General features: G+C 36.4%; 1 protein-coding gene across 7 annotated transcripts in view; it reads left to right on the top strand.

Annotated features, from left to right (window-relative positions):
* TOPAZ1 (testis and ovary specific PAZ domain containing 1) overlaps window positions 1-16,858 on the top strand; it is a 41,469-nt gene extending 24,611 nt beyond the window's left edge. For 5 of the 7 annotated variants that reach the window (XM_027639033.1, XM_027639036.1, XM_027639035.1 and 2 more), the window contains 12 exons: window positions 654-805; window positions 1,022-1,114; window positions 1,396-1,511; window positions 2,904-2,973; window positions 3,995-4,169; window positions 5,594-5,694; window positions 8,431-8,596; window positions 9,413-9,577; window positions 10,613-10,816; window positions 11,870-12,053; window positions 13,288-13,483; window positions 16,173-16,858. In XM_027639033.1, coding sequence (XP_027494834.1) covers window positions 654-805; window positions 1,022-1,114; window positions 1,396-1,511; window positions 2,904-2,973; window positions 3,995-4,169; window positions 5,594-5,694; window positions 8,431-8,596; window positions 9,413-9,577; window positions 10,613-10,816; window positions 11,870-12,053; window positions 13,288-13,483; window positions 16,173-16,355 — 1,805 coding nt within the window. In that variant the 3' untranslated portion in view covers window positions 16,356-16,858. Of the gene's footprint in view, window positions 1-653; window positions 806-1,021; window positions 1,115-1,395; window positions 1,512-2,903; window positions 2,974-3,994; window positions 4,170-5,593; window positions 5,695-8,430; window positions 8,597-9,412; window positions 9,578-10,612; window positions 10,817-11,869; window positions 12,054-13,287; window positions 13,497-16,172 lie in introns of all 7 variants that reach the window. The other 2 variants (XM_027639037.1, XM_027639038.1) reach the window with 2 other exon arrangements.
* Window positions 16,859-18,474: the final 1,616 nt, after the last annotated feature.

The raw sequence follows: 18,474 nt of genomic DNA, 5'->3' as shown, positions 1-18,474 counted from the left end.
TGAGCTTTTGAGTTCAGTCAGAAAGGACTTTGTTTTGGTTTGGGTTTTTTTCACTCTGGACAGTGATTCCTTTTGTACCTATCTTGAACAGTCTTAAGTTTTTGAGAGCTTCTCGGCGTGTAGCAGAATGTGAACGGAGGACTCAGTTGCACCCTGTGCTGTATTGTTCCCATGTTAAAATATTGGGTGTTTTAATGTGGGTAACACTGTGTGCCAGCAAGCTATGGTACGTGTCTGTCAAGGAAAGCTAGCTATGCAACAGGTGGTAAAACCATCCACCATAACACTGCACTTCACTTTCTAGAGCTTCATGTCTGGAAAGGCCTTACTGCCTTGATGCACATACTAAATCTGACCTGGTTTTGTGCATTTTTCTTGTGCTGCACCAAATCAGCTAAGCTTTCTTGAAATCTACAGGGCTTACAGTGTTCAGTTCAATTATATGAGGTATTTCAGAATAGTCAGTCTGGGTCTAGTAAGGTTAACACTGTATTCAAACTGGATCCTTTCACACATTTTTCTCCATATCCCTGTCCCATAATATCTTGGATAATTAAGGGTTGTTACACTGCATTTAAAATGTAAGGAAATAACTTGCTTAAATAGTTAGCATCAGTTACCCCAAAGTGAAATTAATTTAATTGCTTTTTCAGTCCAGATATTTGTGCGGTATTACAGAGGAGTTGTTCCTGGTGTGGATTTTGCTTCTCAAGTGTTGAATGATCTTCTTGTTTCTCTGCTCAAGAACTGTTTGTTGCAGGAGGTATTTTGGATATTGAATGTAACTGCAGAAATCAAGACACTGGTAGGTGACTTTGGAATATTTTTAAATCTTTGTTCCATAGTTTCTCCACACTCCAAGTTTGAGTATTATGCCATTTGTATTAATAAGTTTGGTTTTACTCTGGTGCTCAAATCTTGGGTGAGGGGAGCAGTTCAAAAGTTTCCATTATAAAATCTCTAAGTTTCGTTATTGAACAGAATTGCAAAACTGATTGTGCTTTTTTTTTGTTTAAATTAGCCAACTACAGATGTTGTTATGAAAGTTTTTGAGCAAGTGGCTTCTTTGAATTTAAGAGATGCTGTGCCTACATTAATCCGTACCTTTCGTAAGGTATGAGTTTGTACTACTGCTGCTTGTTGGAATTTCTGAAATACTTTCCCTGTTTTAAAACTCAAACACTTTACTTTAAAAAAATTGTACTGAAATAATATTAAAAGTGTTATTGTGAGTAGCTGAATTGGTTGTACGGGTTTTTATTTAATCAATTCTTTTTTGAGTAAGATTCACTGTGACATGTTTTTCCCAATGTTGTTTGCCACTTACCTCTGAAAATGCGTTAAGTGATCACAGTTTTTGTATGCTTACTTTTCTTACTTTTTTTGATATTACAGCTCGTTGATGCTGGTATGTTCCTTGAGTTAGACCATTTTGACTATATTGTTAAATTACTTCACCAATTGCAAGTTTCTAGTTGGGAAATAAGTGTTGTTTTGAACATAAAATCCAGGTATGCCTTTAAGGAACTACTTTTCTAATTATATCTGTCTAGTTCCTGCTTTAGATTCTGTTTTTATAAATTTACGTAAAATCTTTAAAAGATGTTCTGAATTAAAATACTGTCGTATCATGCCTAATTGTATTTAAAGTGGTGTCAATCTACTGTGCTTCAGAGATCAAGGAATGTTAAGTCAAAACTTAGATTCTGATTATTATTTTTTTCCATATCAACCGTCATTGTACAGTCTGCTCCCTGCTGTGCTAAAGGTTTATATAACTAGTCAAATTCAAAACATCATGGTTTAATATATCATTTATGCCCACATAAGCAAACAGTACAGACAATACGAGGATTAGTTACAATCTGAAGTAGTTTTCTAGTTTCCTTTATGGTGTGATTAGATAAACACTTGTGCCAACACGGCTAGGGAGGAGGAGGATCATTTTTAAGTACTGGTGGATTATGCTGGGCAAAATCTCAAATCTTTTCCATAACTGTTGGTACCTCCCCATCACTTGAACGAGATTGTGATCCTTCTTTTTTGTATCATCTGCATCATATACACACATGCAAGCTGAGAAATTAAATTTGTGATTCGTAAACATACCTTTGATTCTTAGAGGAGACCAAATATGCAGCATCTACTATCTGAAAATAAACCACCACTGTTCCAACTGAAAGAACTGTAGAAATTATTTTCTGCTTTTGCATACTTTTCCCATAGAGTACTTTCAGCCATGGATCTCTGTTTTTTTACCTATGCAATTTACCACAAATGCTGGAGGTCATTTTAATTACTTTTTGTATCGGGAATCTGATTCACAAAGTAATGACTTCTTCCAGGTTGCCTCAGTATGTATGTGAGTGCAGCTGAAGGTGAGAAAGGCTCTGTATCTATGAAGACTGAGCACCTGTGCTACTTCAGTTACTCCTGTTAGCACATGCCCTGTGTAGGTTATCCATCTCTGCCTCGTAGCGTTGCACTGAGTAGATGTATCCATCGTTTCAGTGGTGGCATCAGGATAAAGTGTTGTGCTCCTAGGTATTTGAAGGTGACTTGCAGTTGTCATTTTATGTCAGAAATACATACAATACAGTTTACTTACTGGATTTGCAAGTCTTATTTGTACCTTTTCAGTTACACTTCAACTGAGACAAGGGAATATATTCTGTAAAACTAGCTCTGCTCAATTATTTGTTTAATACATTTACTGTCTTCCCTTGGCAAGATTGTAAATGAGTGTTTTCAGTGTGCAGTTTGCATAATGTGAAGTAAATAGAATCAAAAATCAGATCAGTTTATTGTTCATATATGGTCTTTTGTTGTTTGTCTTCTGCTAGTGCATAATTTAGTTCAATAGGGTGTTAAAATTAAGTATTAATATTTTTTTTATATGGAAGATTTAGAGAAAGACACCATTTTGAAAAGAACTGGCTTTTTGATTTCAACTTGGCAGCAGATGAAATTCAGGTACAGTATGTGCATTCTTCAGACTTGGTGGAATACTTAAACTATGCCTTCTTTTAAACGTACAAGAAATAGCAATTTCTACACCTTTCTAAATTAGTGGGCTCTATTATTGAGTATATTGAGCTTATGATCAAATGCTTTTATGTAAATCCATGTTTGGGAAGGCTTAACATGCAAGGGAATACTGTCATTGGCTTTTCTGTGATGTCAGTATTTTAATTTACATACTTGTAGTTTGTATCTTGGTTTTGCATCTAATTTAAAGATTTTATAACTTTAAGCAATTATTTCCTATGCCTTACATTTGTTATGCTTGTAGTTGGTAGTGGTGCATCATTCCTCACCAAAAATTTATTTATATTATTTAGCAGATAGAATTCACATGTAGTATAAAAACACACAATTGTGAAAGGCTACATTTGACAACACTAAGCAGGAATTTTAAAGAATAAGAAAATATTGTAAAATATTCTTTAGTTGAACACTTGTGTGTTTCATATTCAAGGTCAGATTACTTATTATGCTCAATTATGGTTTACATATTATCACACGTAGTGCTCAAATCCAGACACTGAAATATAAGAAGGGAAGAACCTTCTTTTACTCCTTCAACACCAAAGTTACCAAGTGATCTGGCAAGCAAACGACTGACTCATACAGAAAAAAAACATAAATCCGGTGTGCATCATGTCAAAAAAAAAAAAAAAGGATAGCAAATACTGGATACTGGATGAATGCCAGCTCTTAAATAGGATACGTAAGTTATGAGCTTCCTCAGCTGGGGTCATGACATGAAAAAAGAAATTTTATTTCTTGAGGGACAGAAGCAATTAGTAGTCCATGAAAGTTAGGCAACATGAAACTGTGCCATATGAACATGAAGATTCTTGGCAGTACCATTTCATCTCCATCTTTTTTCTGCTTTAGTCTATCCCAGGTGTATCTCTCAAATTTCAATATATTTTCTGTTTGGTGTTCTGGAAGCAGGTTTGCTTATCTTTATCCCTTGCCCTTTTCACAGCATTGTAAGGAAAAAAGGGATTGGACCAAGCTGGGAATTTTGTATCTTAATGCAAGAACTGGATGTGAATGTTTTGAGGATTTTCAGAAATTATTTTTATCTATTGCTGAAATACTAACCAAAGATTCTGAGTCAGACAGACCAGAAGTTCCTTTCTGTGATTTTGCTGATGCAGGTAAAATTAAGATACAAGAAATGCTTTTTGTTCATCCCTTTTCTTTGTAGAGTTTTAAAAGAGATAAAAAATTATTTTGTATAGTTTTATGATTATTAGTTAATTTTATGTTACAGTGTTCAGAATTTCTTGAGTTGCAAATGCAATCAGCTGTAATGTTCAGTAGAAGCCATTTTCTACTAGAAGTAAAATCCACAGAGCTTACACTTAAAGTCAAAAGAAAATTCTGAAGGAGGAACACTTGAGCTTTGTGAAATCAGGAAGAGAACCCAAAATTTGTGGTCTTTTAATAAGAATGGCCTATACTCAGGACAAAGGCAAATGTATTTAAGTATTGTCATGTGAAGTGTCACACTATTAATAGCGTAAATAAACTTTAGAGTTGTCAATATATATATAGTTGTGTATTTTAAAACACCTTGAACAGGGTTACATCATATACATAATTTATAGCTTTTCCTTAGTAATTTGGATTTTTAGAAGTATTCTCTAAAGAACCAAGAGTTTCTCCAAGTGCTGGGTCCACAAAACACCTTCTAGTTGCCCCTTTCCTCCCTATGCCCCTTCATTTGCATATCTGTATCATTCTTCCTGATAAGCTCACAAATCACTGAGGCTCAGTGAAGTGTCAGTGGGATATTTAAGTGTTTTATAAGGGATGACTCAGATACTTTTCATCCTGTATTAACTATTAAACATGATGAATACTTATTCCAGATACATGACATGACCTTTCTGACCACGGACTTCTGTATTACTAAATGGCTATCACAGCTTCCAGTTGTGACACAGAGAGAATATTTTGGCAGAGCTTGGGACTTAGTCTGTCTTCCCTAGAGCAGTGGTCTCCAAACTGATAGGCGCCTCCATCAGTAAAAGATTTTTGAACACTCACCCCCAATTTTTTATGTACTACTGCACTAATATATTAAATTCATTAGAAAGCATATACAAAAATAGAAATTGCAAATACAAGATAAATAAACACTACATTTTAAAATATTTATTTTTATTTTCTAATGGTACAAAAAATATTCCCACACCTGAATGGGTTGAGACCAAAGAGGTGGTACAGTATGTTTGGAAAAACTTGTAATTACTTAGTTCTTCTGCAATTACCAAAATTTCTTCATGTTGCCAGAAAACGTAACGCTTACTTTACAAATAATGATGTTGCTAAATTATGCCATTATATGTCCAGTTATTTTATAGATGACTTAGACTACTATAAAATACTGTCTGAATAAACTATAGTTACTTACCCTACTTCCAGTGTTAGGACTTAAGGAGTTACTACTTTTAATGGTAAATATTTCAGAAAACGGATTTGATATTTCACAACTGTGGTTTTCAAGCATTTAATTTCTTTTAAACTGCATTTACATGTAAAATTTTTTTTAAAATGCTTTTTGTTTTGTTTCCAGTAATGAAAAATTCACAACCTAATGAAGCAGACAGACTTTTCGTTGGGAGGACTGGAATAAGCGTAATGTATTCTTATCACGAAGTACTGCAGTGGATGAAGGTATACTTGGACTATAGGAACCTGACTTGAAGAAAAAGAAGTAGTAATTTCTCTTCTAGATGTTGTGTTTCTCTAGTTGAATGGCTCCACTTCCCTCCTCACCATCTTAATACTTCTTAATCGTCCAGATGGATCAAAGCATTTCACTGTGCCTTTCTGAGCAGTGGGTTTCTGTGGAGCCCATCATAACTTTGTCTTGCAACCTAGCAATTTGATTGTTCAGGTTCAGCTTGTGATTTTTCTGAGCTGAGGTTGAATCTAAATCAGGAGACCAGTCTTCCTGATATTCTGGGGTGAGGTGCTGATGGGATTGTTTCCCGGAAATGTGTGTTTCTTCTGTCTGGCAGTAATGCTGCGTTTTGAGACCTCACAACACAAGTGATATTTAGAGAAGTTTTAGCAATTTCCTGCAGTGGTGCTTCTGCATCTGGCCTCAAATAGCATGGATAAGGCCAGAAAGACAGAAAAGCAGCGTAGCAAGGCTGCTGCTGCTCTTGGTGAACTGCTTGTTCCTCAGAACTCCACTGGAAGTGCTTTTCTTTGGTAGAATATAAATTTCTGAATTCTGCGAATCTTGCAAAACTTGGACATCCCAAAGAAATACCCTTTACAATGCTTTCTTTGCTGTCAAATATTATAAAGGGCCAGGGCTAAGAGACTAGACTTTTGACTGGATGTTTTATACTCCTTAGGCCTCATGCAGTATTGGTCATAATTTCACTGTAGCAATATCTACTTCAATGTTAAGTTCATCTTTTTCTTCCTGGAAGGAAGCAGTGTATACCAGACAGAATCTCCTATACAATGTAACATGACAAGTGACAGCATAAGAAATATATAAACCACCAGCGGTTTTGGAGTGTATTTTGTTCAGTGATCAAATTCTGAACTTGGGTCTGATCCTTTCAGCTAATAATTATGCTGTACTGGGATGTTCTTCATCCCATACAAGATGATTTCCAGCACGAATTGTTATGAACAAAAGGAAGTGCTCTCGTTGTCTTCTTCCCTTTGTCTCTTGAAGTTTTGGGTTGGGTTTTTTTGTGAATTATCATCAAGGAACCCATTTTGGTTCGCTTCAAGGAATTAAATTGTCTTTTGTGCTAATGGTTAAGCCAGGTCCCAGGAGATATTTGATAGAGGTGATTAGTGTGGAAGCAGTGCACCTGTTCTGATGAATCATTAATTTTTCAGCATCAGCGTGTTGAGTTGAATTTAGCAAGTCCCTGTCAAGCTACAGCACAGTGTGGTACTGTTTAAGAGTAAAGGGAAGGAGAGAGGCTCTTTGTATTAGCACTTACATAATACTGCGCTAGAACTCTTTTAGGCATTTTTGTTCCACAAAACTTAGCAGTTAGAACAGTTAAGATAGTCCTAACCATAGAAGAGGTGATATAAATTTTTGGCATTGAGGAATGGTAGTGCTCACATGCCCATTGAAGAGTTTAGTTTGGCTTGGGATTTGGCTGTCTTCTTCAGCATATAGTGTTCATACGCATTCATACATTCTAGCTGTTTTACAGATACTTATTAAGGGTAACCCTGATATTTGGATTGCATAATCCCTTATATTCCAAGGAGATTCATCTTCATGTCCTAATTTCAGAGGTGCAAGTTGTCAAAAACACGTGTAGTGTTTTTCTTGCAGATACCTGCAGGGCTTCAAAAGTCTCCAGTTTTGAGCACATGCCAGTCTGCAGTATGTATGTACATATGCATAAAGCATTTTCAAATCATGAGCTTCTTCTAAGTGAGTTTCATTTTCTGTCAGCTTCTCTGTTCTCTTAAACTTCCCTTTCCTTCTACCTTCATGAACCTTATTCTGCCACCAGAATGCATGCTCACACAAAACCACAATTTTTAATAAGCTGCTTCCTTATTGATGCACCCACTAAACAAGAGCTGAAACGCATCTAGTTTGGAGCTTGGTCCATGTTGCTTGACTAGCAAGGTGCAGCCAGACAGGGCAAGTACTGAATTCTGCCTGGCCTTGCCTTGCTGGGAACATTATTGTGATATCCCACCTTGACTTGATCATCATCTATTTTAGATTGGTCAGATCTTAATTATCTTTGAGACTGCTACCTTTCTTCTGGTTTTGACTGAAAAGGACAACGAAAAAGTTAAGACGAAGCTTCTGTAGGAAACCAGTCTGAATATCAGCCTGGAATCTTGGCAATCAGCCAAGTTGTTGGTTGTTACACTGTTGGCCAGATAGGCCCAACTTTTTCCAGTTTATTGTCCTGCTGCATTACAACTATCAGTCTCTGCTTTTGCTTATGTTGGAGTAATGATTTCAATTTAACAGTTATAGCTCTACTGCAAAAAGAAGAATCTCTGTATGATCTTTTTAGAATTTTGCAGATTGTGTAGTGCTGAATGGAATAAAAAATAAAAAATTAACTAAGCAAATAGAAATTAATTACAAAGTATATTAAAAATACTGTATAGGGACATTATATAAGAGAAATAGAGGGGAATAGTGTGCTGGGAACTCTTCAACGAGAGGTTGGTCAAAGTTTTTTGCCTAGATAGTAAAAAAAAAAACCAAAACCCTTCTTTAGAAGTTTTGCTCTAGAAATTTTCTCCCCTGACTCAGTTTGGATAACTGAACTGATGCCTATAAACCTATACCACTAAATTAAATCTGCTGTATTTTGTGTAAATACACTCCTTGTTCACTGATACCACTGCTTTTTCTGACCTTCCCCCTTTCCCTTCTCCCTCTTACACTAGGGAAGGAAGGTTTTGGATAAACTGCACGAGCTACAGATACGTTTTACACTCATGAAAGGACTTATAGGTGCAGGGAGGTCAGCATCAAGATGTCAGATTGTTAATAAAGCTGCAGAAATCTTCCTTAATTGTGGAAGTTTGGATGGAGCGACAAGGGTATTGAGAGGTAAGCTTTTGACTTAAATTTGAACCATTCCCTTCCATGACAAATTTCAGATAAAAGATACAAGCTGCTCTATGTTACTAAATAAAGTTAATAATACTGGGACAACAAAAGCAAATGTGATCCATCTTACTGGTAGTAGTAGTCTTGATATGTATAAGAAATAATATAATACATAATATTTTTCAGAAAAGTTTTCGCAGTAGTCTGGTATCAACACCGTTCTACACAAAAGTCTGCTGTAATGACGGGGGAGTGCAGCTTGGCAAATGACCCTGCTCCATGTAGATTTCCTTTGAGCCAGGGGACATTCAATGTCAAAAAATTTCAGGCTTGGGTCAATAGAGTGTTTCTTTATGCCTATCAGTATCCCCATTTAATATAATTACTTTAGAATAGTACCATATTTCTGCAGTTAAATAGCATATTATTTCTGACTTTTTGGAATTCTGATCTGCTGAAAGGAGAAGAAATTCAGAAGTTTAAAGAATAGAATGTGTTCTATAAATTAATATTAGGATCTAAAATTTGCTACTCAGTTTTATAGATGTACATAGATATTACAAATTTATATATGCCACTGACAGTCCATTTTACTTTTGTGATGTTTAACAATATTTTACAATATAAAGGTTCAGAGAATCCATCAGAAGAGCATTTGTCGTAAGGAATGAATTATTAATAACTAGAACTGCATTTTCTGTGCAGATCTGAAATTTATGTTATGTTACAGTTTACAGTATATTCTTAATGGCCAAAAATCTCAGCGCCCAGCAGTTTCAGTTCACAGAAATAACACTGTACTGTTGTTTGCCACAGAGTCAGAGTGGACCACAAATGCACCGTTGTGGCCTTGTGATAAAATGGACATCCTCAATCGACACAATCTGTTACATACCCTAGTGCACAAATACTTGAGTAAGAGTCTGTACAGGCAGGCATTTGAAGTTCTGCAGAACTTCCCAGGTTTGCAAAAACATTCTGGTAAGTAAAGAAAAAGGTACTGTGTTAAGACTTAAAAATTTAACATATGATTCTATGCTCTTCTTTCTGTTTTCCAGCTAAAATTTGTTGAAGAAGTAAGATGGTTTCAGACAAGCCTGGGTTTTTTTCCAGAGTGTTGCATGAGTTTGAATTCTTATTTTACTCTGCAGCTCTTGCCACACGTGCACTCTCACACACCCAGTGTTTGTACACCTGTCCTCTTTTTCCAATTGACTTAATTACACAGGGCAACAGGAAAGACCCATTAAATTTTTAAGGATCATACAGAGTCTATACAATGCAATCAAATAGGGATATAATTGGCATGATTAATTTTATCCTAATTTCAGATGAATGCCTTAGGGTTTTTTTTTCCTATAACTGAGGCAGCTAACCTAGACATCTTTTACATACCATGCTAAGAATAAGTGCTCTTTTGGGCTCAATTTATCTTGCAAATTCTGGACAAGTACTTCAAAATGAGATGCATAGTTACTTAAGCTCCACTGAGGAAACCTCAGCTGATTCCTCTGTGTAGGTCTCATTCTGTTGCCAGTGTGTGCTTTTAGGAATGTCAGGAGAGGTTGGTTGGAAGACCATCTGCTTAGAGAATACTGAAAGAATCTAGTTTTTTGAGGCATGAGGTGGATACAAGTCTGCTCAGTCCTGCCAGGAAAGGGACAGTTCAGAGTAGAAGCAGAAGTGGAAGCACTAAGGTAATTTTTATTGGTGAGAGTTTTAAGCCTGAGAGATCAGGTAAAGATTGTATTTATAAGCTTGAGCAAGTGAATGTATTTTTATCTGATCTCCTCTTGGTTTTGGCAGCAAATTGTTACTTGGACCTTAACACTTCTCTTTCACAATATAAATGAACTAGTGTATGAAAAAACTTCTGATGAAAAAAGAATTCATGTTATCCCATGTTCCATTTTGCTGATAGAAGCAAGAGTCCTCATTTAGATACTGATTGGGAAGTGATTCTTCAATTAGATTTGCATTTGACTTCAGTAGTTAATATTCTTCATTTCATTTCAGATATTGTAGATGTTTCTCAGTACAGCTGCCTTTTTAACAAGCTGATAAATGCCTGTTTTGAGAACAAGAGCCTTGGGGTCTCATCCTCTGCAGTAGACTTCATGCTTTCAAAAAAAATTGCTATTGATTTTATTTTACTTAGAAGATTAATCACAGCTTTGGGAAGAAGTTCTTTGTGGTCTAAAGCTAGGACATATTACAAAAGTAAGTGGCTTCTTAAACAATGTCCTCCCCTTACAGTCTTTGGATAACATCTCAGTATGTTGGGAAGAAATGGGTAAGAGAAAAACAGTACTTTCTGTGTCACTCTCAGGAATTTATTTGTAACCAAAATATTTATTAGGAAATAGTTGAAAATAAGAATCATCGCATACTACCTGGCATGAAATAAATGTAATTTTGATAAAACTAATTTTTTATATTCAGTTTCAGATTTTCAGAAATGTGAACCCTTGAAATGATTGAAAATAGCATCATCTTCACTTTTTCATCTAGGCAAATTATATTTACTTATACATCTGTTTAGAGCTGTGGTGCTAAAATTATTTATGTAAGATTTGAGAAGTCTGGCTAAGAAGTTTATCCTAACTTTAAGAAAATGCTTTTCAACTAAAAGCTAATAGTCAGAAATTGTTTTCAATTCCCCATTTCTGAGCTAAGATAATACTGGGTGTGCCACTCTGCTGGGGTCCACCAAGAGTTGTTGCTCCACATTGTCACATTATTTACTGTTTGATTCTGTCTTAGAATTGTGGTGGTTAGCAGTCTACTTTGAGTCCATCCCTCTTGTTCTTTTTTAACCTTAAAATGATAGTTTTTCCTCATCTCTCTTTTTTTTTTCCCCCCTAAAATGCTGTATATGTAGGTTGGGTTGCTGGGGTCACTTAACAGAAGTTAGGGGAAAAAAGCAGGAGATGCTGTTCAAATGTTCTCTCACTTTGATCATGATTAATAGAGCTTCTGTCTGACCTGCCCTAAGCTGTACTTGTGTTATTACACACTTGGTGTCTCCAGAATTCTGTCAGAGCTTTTTAATCATAGCTGATAATACTCATGGAAAAAAATAACATTTTACAACAGTGAATATTATGTGTGAATACTATTTGCTAAGTTCTCAAATCAGGCCACTTCGTCAGTGAAATAGTAAAATCTATTAAGGGTTTGGGTTTTTTCCACGTTTAGTCACACACAGAAGAAAACAGATCTATGTTAAGTACTGGTGGTCCTAATTCCTCATGTTTCTGTATTTATTCTCAGATGCTTTATCATTGGGTTGCTACCCACAGCTGCAGGGAAATTCATACCACAAACTTTTGAAGATTCCATCTTACCTGTCTGAAGTTGAGATGCTGTTTGCCATTGAAATATTTCTTGTTTCAAATGCCAGTTATATTCAAAGTCCAATGACTACTAGTCAAACTTTTCAAATAATACTGAAAAGGTTTGTTGTCATATATGTACCATTTTGATTGTTCATGTTATGAGGTAATTAACAAGAGATCCTATTTTCCACTGTCTAGGAAAGAGGATGCTTGGTTTTAAACTTGTTTTTAATCTTTGTTTCTGAATTGGGGGGGGGTTATCATTATAATTTCTACATGTGTGTAACAGAAAAGTAGTTGTTCCAGAGTGACAGTGACTTGTGTTTCCTAACTGAATGTGTCTACTGCACTAAGAATGTACTGTATATTCAAAAATGGGATGACTTGATGCGTTGCTATATAGATTGTTGTGTTGTGGTTAAGTACTGGAGTAGAAGGGCACAGTCAAAATGTTAATTCTTTCAAAAAACAACTCTTAACATTTCTTGGCTGTTTTTTTGAAAGTGCATGAAGCCATTTTATTTAATTTTCTTTATGAGGGATAGCTCAATATTAAATTTATTAGTATTTTCTTTTCCCACTTTCTGTGAGTCTTAATACATCCAGATTAGAAATGTGTTTTGTTGCTTTTTTTTCCATTTGTCTGTAAACCACCAATCATTGTCACTAGGTTATACCTGTAATTTTATTTTTCAAGACCCACTTTTCTCTGGGACTGACTGGCTCAGCATCAAAATGTAACTGCATAGAAAAGCTACATTTGTTAAGAACTATGAACAAGTGCATCTCCAAAACTGTAGTATTTTGTCTTCCTTCCTCTCTATCCTTCCCAAGGAATACACCTCTTAATTTTGTTCCTTTGATAAATGAGGAATTTTTTATCTCTTGTTTTCATATGTATGCTATTGTACCTCTGCTTGTTTTCTTAAAGAGTTAAGTTCTGCTCTTGCAAAAAAATACAGGCATGTAGCTTAGGCACAGCCTTGTTCCAAAAGTGATTACATGCCAAAAATTATTAAACCTTTTTGGTTTGCATTCCTTTACTGAATTTTCCAGCCCAGAGACAAATATTTTTTCATGAATTGTGAATATTGCAGAGCTACTTTGGACTGGCATTAAAGCCTACTACATTTCATTACTGTAAAATATATTAAAAATATACTTTTCTAACTTTTTAATTCTTCAGAATAATAATCTAAAATCTGTCTAGAAATTAACATAATGTATTATCAGTGAAGTGAATACATGGATTTATTTTAATATTTCTGTAATCTTGCTGCCAGTAGAGTGTCAGGCAATCAACACAAGGCCTGTATGGTACCTAATTTTGTATTTGTGAAAATTCTCTTACAGATGTGAAGATCAGACAGTTCAGGATAACAGTGCCTATCAAGTGGCAGTGGAGAGACTGATTCTAGCAGCTCGTTTATCTGATCCAAAGCTTTTTCTTAAGCATATGACAATGAATTTTAATATGGAAGAAGTTTACAGCCTGGAGCTTTCATCTGCTCTAAAATGGCTTCAGGAGAATATGAAATGGGCTGAGGAGGTCTGGCTGTTTGGTAGTCATTAAATAGTTAAGACTTTTTTTTTTTTTTAATGGTTAAAGCAATCATTCTTCAAAATAATACAGAGTAATAAAGGCAGTTCCTTACAGATTGACAGCAACGTTTCAAACTCAAGTTGTGCTTTTAAATACTGATATTGATGATAATGCAGATAGTAGCCTAAAAAGAGTAATTTTTTTTCCCTAAGTACATAAATGTCACACTATGTTCTGTAATGACATCATTAGATATTGAGGAAGCTGCAGCCTCAGAACCTACATTCTCCTTTTTTACAGAGAATCTAGTACGAACTTGTTTCTCCCAGCAGGTGATAGTGTAAGTGTAGTATAAGTATAGGTAAGTGCACTGATGGAGTGTATCTACTGTTCTTGAGTGAGGTATTTTCCACATTGCTTCATAGTCTGTAGAAGTAATACGTTTCCTTTTGTCTTCCTCACAGTAACTTGTGAGGATGTTGACCCATCTGTGTGCACCTTAGATGTTAATTTCCTTACTGCAAGATCCCAGTAAAAAGCACTGAGATGAAAATAACTTCAAAATCGCTTGAGATATGCCCGACTTAGGACACCTTTCTTCACAGACACGTGTTGCTCACAGATGAAGGGTTAGTTGTATCTTGATAATAGCTTGTGTGTAGCTTCACAATTGTATATAGGGGTACTTCCACTGAAAAGGAAAACTTGCTTTCTCCCTTGGTTATGCTCTTAGAGGAAGGTGAGTTTGCCCATTTTTTAGTTTCTGCCAAATGCACGATGAGATGAAGGCTTCTAGCAAGCTTGTGCCACCATTCCTGGTTCTTCGGGATTTCTTTTTTCCCACCTGCAAATTCTGAATCCGATTTGGAGCATGAATTGCTCAAGTCACACTTCATCTACTGATCTGCGGCCTGAGTAAGAAGAGACACACATTTCTTATCAGAAGAACTCTTGTGGCAAATCAGTGGGACCTCTGTCAAAGCTGATAGTTGCCTGAGCTCCCCATTTTATGTAGTGTTAGTTTAGATCTCCAGTACCAACCTTGACAAACATGCCAGTAGTACAGCTCTTTTCATCCTCCTCTCCATCCCTTTCAAAGCTTTTTGTTCTGAACAGTTCTGCTCTTTTGGGTAGAGAAATTCACATGTTTTTAAGGCTGTTCCATCATAAGGGAGATCAAGGTGGTGTAGCATAAGACCTGAATGTTTGAAAAATCTTTACCTCCTTTGGGGCAGCATAAGTCTCTTCCCAGTTCCAGGAGCATTATTGCAGGTGTCCTTTGTGCCTCTGAATTATGAAAGCCACCTTGATCTTATTCCTGGATGGTTGTGGAGGGTTTTGAAGGGGTGTTGGTGGTTCTTCTCTTTGGGGGAGGTTGCCACTCTTGTCTTAAGGTTCATGCCATTAATCTGATGTCATGAATCTCATCATCAGTTCTTAGATTCCTGGCCCTCTTCAGGGCCAGGTTCTGACCTTCTTCAATACCACTGCTCATCCAGTCTGTCTGGGAGTTGCTACTGGAGGAGAGGATTGACTGCAGTGACAGCCAAGATCACTACTTTTCCTCCTGTGCCACCTGTACAAAAAAAAATGCAAAGATAGAGGCTCTTGTGTTTTCATTCTTCTGTGAGGATCTCATCTGCCTTCCCTCTAAAAAATGGTGGATTCAGTAATAACAATCAGATGACATTTCTTTAAAAGCCCCTTACCTCAACATTTCTTGAAGTACAGTTGGCACTAGTTTAAACAAACTTTGGGTTCCACCCCTTTGGTATTCAGCAAGATGGCTCTGCCATTTGTAAGGCCATCTACCTGGTCAAATCCAATTGCATTTGCTTCCCAGGAGCTGAAGGACTGGGTAAGAAGTGACCAGGTTTCCAGTGAGGGATCTAAACTGATATTCTTGCAGCCACTCCAGCATTAGTGATGAGCAATTTTGGAAGCTTTCAACGAACTAAAACTGGTAGTGAGAAACTAAGTAATTTTTGCTAATTGCTTTTTGTAAGATCCTTAATTTCCCTTGGAAATTATGAGGCTATCTGACCCTCAGCTAAATCCCACATTTCTGCAAGCAGTACCAGATGTGGCTAATACTGTGTTTGAGAGTTGCAGAAGGACAAAAATTCTCTTTGTAATCTGTATGGCTTCAAATCTTGGGATGTTCTAGAGGCAGCAGAATTTTTTCCACTGTAAGCAACCTTGAATTTTCACTTCGATCATCCCCAGAAAAAATATTCAGATGTTGCTTACTTTTTCAGACAGAGGTTAATCATTGACCTTCAGGTTTAACTTAGAACTGTGTAAAATTTTTGCAATGTTCTGGCTCCATCTCCTGAGTATCATTTTCAGCTGATAGGATGTAGTCTCAGTCATGTTTTGTAGTAACAAGCAATGCAAGCTCCCCATATCATTGCTTAGAAGTTTTGTTACAGCTGGGGCTTCTGGTGTTTCTGGCAATATAGTGTTTCTCCCTTTAGATATATATACATGAGAAATAAATATATATATGAGAAATATATATATACACACGTGACAAACCAGTAGGCAATTTAAAAAACTTTGCTGTTAAGTCCTGTATTTCACATTTTTGTACTGTCTAGGTCTTCATGAAATACAGAACAATTCTGGCCATTTTGATGTGTATCAAAAGGCCAGAAAGGTTTCTTGAGTAACATTCTCGGTATTTTGGTAACAGAAATTCCATGTGCCAAACAAGACAAAACTCCAGTGTGGAATGGAAACAAGCCTGGAAAGATGGAAAAATGTTCTGAAGAGTAAAGTTAAGTACAATAGAGACAATGCAGTTTTGCAGAGCCAGCCACTCAATATATTGACAATATCCATATTTTTGCTTTTTCCCAGATGTAAGTTAAGCTGAAAGAACTTCTGTTTTTGACTTTAAGCAACTAATTTGATAAAAATTTTCATACAGGAAATAAAATGTATGTGTACCTTTTTGCAGAGAGAGACAGAAAAATGTGCAAATAAAAAATTTCCTATGTTGTGCTTGGTAGCTTGGTGTAGACAACACTGCGCTCCTTTGGAATGTTGTTAGATGCATGAGAAATTGCCTCTGTGAAAATATTTTTCAGTTTTCACTGATTACACGGTATGCTCTTGGAAAGATTGCTTTTGTTAGGTATGGACAGTTTCTTGTAACTAAAACAGAATAATGGGGTTTGAAAGGCTTACCACAGTTTTATTTCAAAGCACTGATAGTTTTGAGAGTTTCTGAACCCACATGGGGGACGGAGGTGAAAAGCTGGAAATAAGAGCTTGGCACTGTGTTTTATAAAGAGCAATTGGGGGGGGGTCCCTTTGGAGAAGTTGTTAAGATGTTAATAAATGGTTTTTTATTCTTTATATAAAATATTCAAGATATCTGAGTGTCTGTATTGTCATTAAATTATTTAATTCTATTCAGATCCCTATTCAGATCCCTGTAATTAACATTCTTAGGTATGTGGGAGGATGGGGAAACAGCAAAGTAGATGTGGACAGTTTAATATCTTGTAGCTACTACAGGAATCTGGAGTATGATATGCTGCATGAGGAGGTTAAGAAAGTGTGAAATCAGTCAGACTATGCAGTTTTTAACCACACCAGAGCACATAGTGTAGCAAATGCTCATGAATAAATTGGGCTGGAACTCCCAGCTGTGGAGATGGCCACCTTCCAGTTGTCACTGTAGACTTGAGATGAGGCTACAGCCAGGGGTACAGGCTGTGCTCAGTTTACTGAAGAATTCAAGTGGATGTCAGTGAGAGTTTCACTTGAGGAAAAAGAATAAAATGTATAGTAATGGAACTTTAATTACTAAAATCTTAATGCCATACTCCTCATCTTAGTAAAATAACGGCCACATTAAAAGCAATGACTACTTCACATCTCTTGTCCTTTCACATTCTCCAGATGCATCTTGCGTCATCACGGGTTTGGGTTTTTTGGGAGTTTTTTTTGCAGATCCCAGCTCTACATTTTTCAGTCTTACTTCCTTTTCCATTACTTTCTCTAAAATTGCTAGAATGATGAGTAGTATAAAAAATTAATGCTGACATGATTGGTCTCAGGGTTCTGTACCATTGCCTGTGACGGAACTGTTTCTCCAAGAAACTGATGCTACTTTTTGACCTGCAGATCCAGGACCGAAACAAAGGAATGAGGAGAAAACAGCTCCATTGCCACTTGTAGCAACTTAGAATTAAGCAAAAAGAATGCTTAAAATTCTCCTTCTGTTAGGGAACAAGCAGTCAAAATACAAACTTTTTCAGACGATAATTTTATCTGGTATGAAACAAACTTTCAGTTTGGAAATCTGTGCTGCTTGCTGAGCCAGTGGGATGTGTCCTGGGTACAGATAGGGAATAACACAACCAGATAAAGCCACAGCACTACTCCCGTCACACAGTAAGTGCTGAAACTTAACTAAAAAGCAGGAATTAATTCCTGTGCTGGGGCAGAGGGAGGAAGCCTCTCTTTGGGAATACGTACCCTATGCAATGGAGCTGCTGTCTGGCAGGCCCACTTGCTGATGACGTCTCCCAATTTATTTTATTCCTCAAGAAGTTAAAAGAAATCCCAGGTGAAATGAACAGCACGGTTTTCTGTTGAATCAATTAAATTTATTTTTTCATCTGCATAATTATGCAACCAATTTGCTTACATAACTGATTGGCTTCTGTTGTGAAGCAAAAAACATGCTGCACATTATGGAAATTAAGAAAATCCCCGAAGGGCTGTGAGAGTGTTAACTTGATTAAAAGCTTCACTGAACTACAGTTAGTTCCTAAACCTTGTCAGTCCTCTTTTTAACCTTTTCTGCCTAGAAGTGCAATACATTGCATGCAAATAACTCCAGTCCCTAGCAGTTAATATCCCTTTGTTTTCTAACTCTTGTCAGCAACAGGCATTTTTGCTTTGAGGTTCCATATCCCTGTATGAGCTGCATTTTGACAGCAGCTATCTTGGAAGAAAAATAGATGTGTAAATGTATGTGT

The sequence above is a fragment of the Corapipo altera genome, unplaced genomic scaffold, assembly GCF_003945725.1.
Source record: "Corapipo altera isolate COAL_440 unplaced genomic scaffold, ASM394572v1 44, whole genome shotgun sequence".
NCBI lineage: Eukaryota > Metazoa > Chordata > Aves > Passeriformes > Pipridae > Corapipo > Corapipo altera.
Note: the sequence above shows the minus strand (reverse complement) of the source record. Positions and strands in the feature narration are given on the sequence as shown.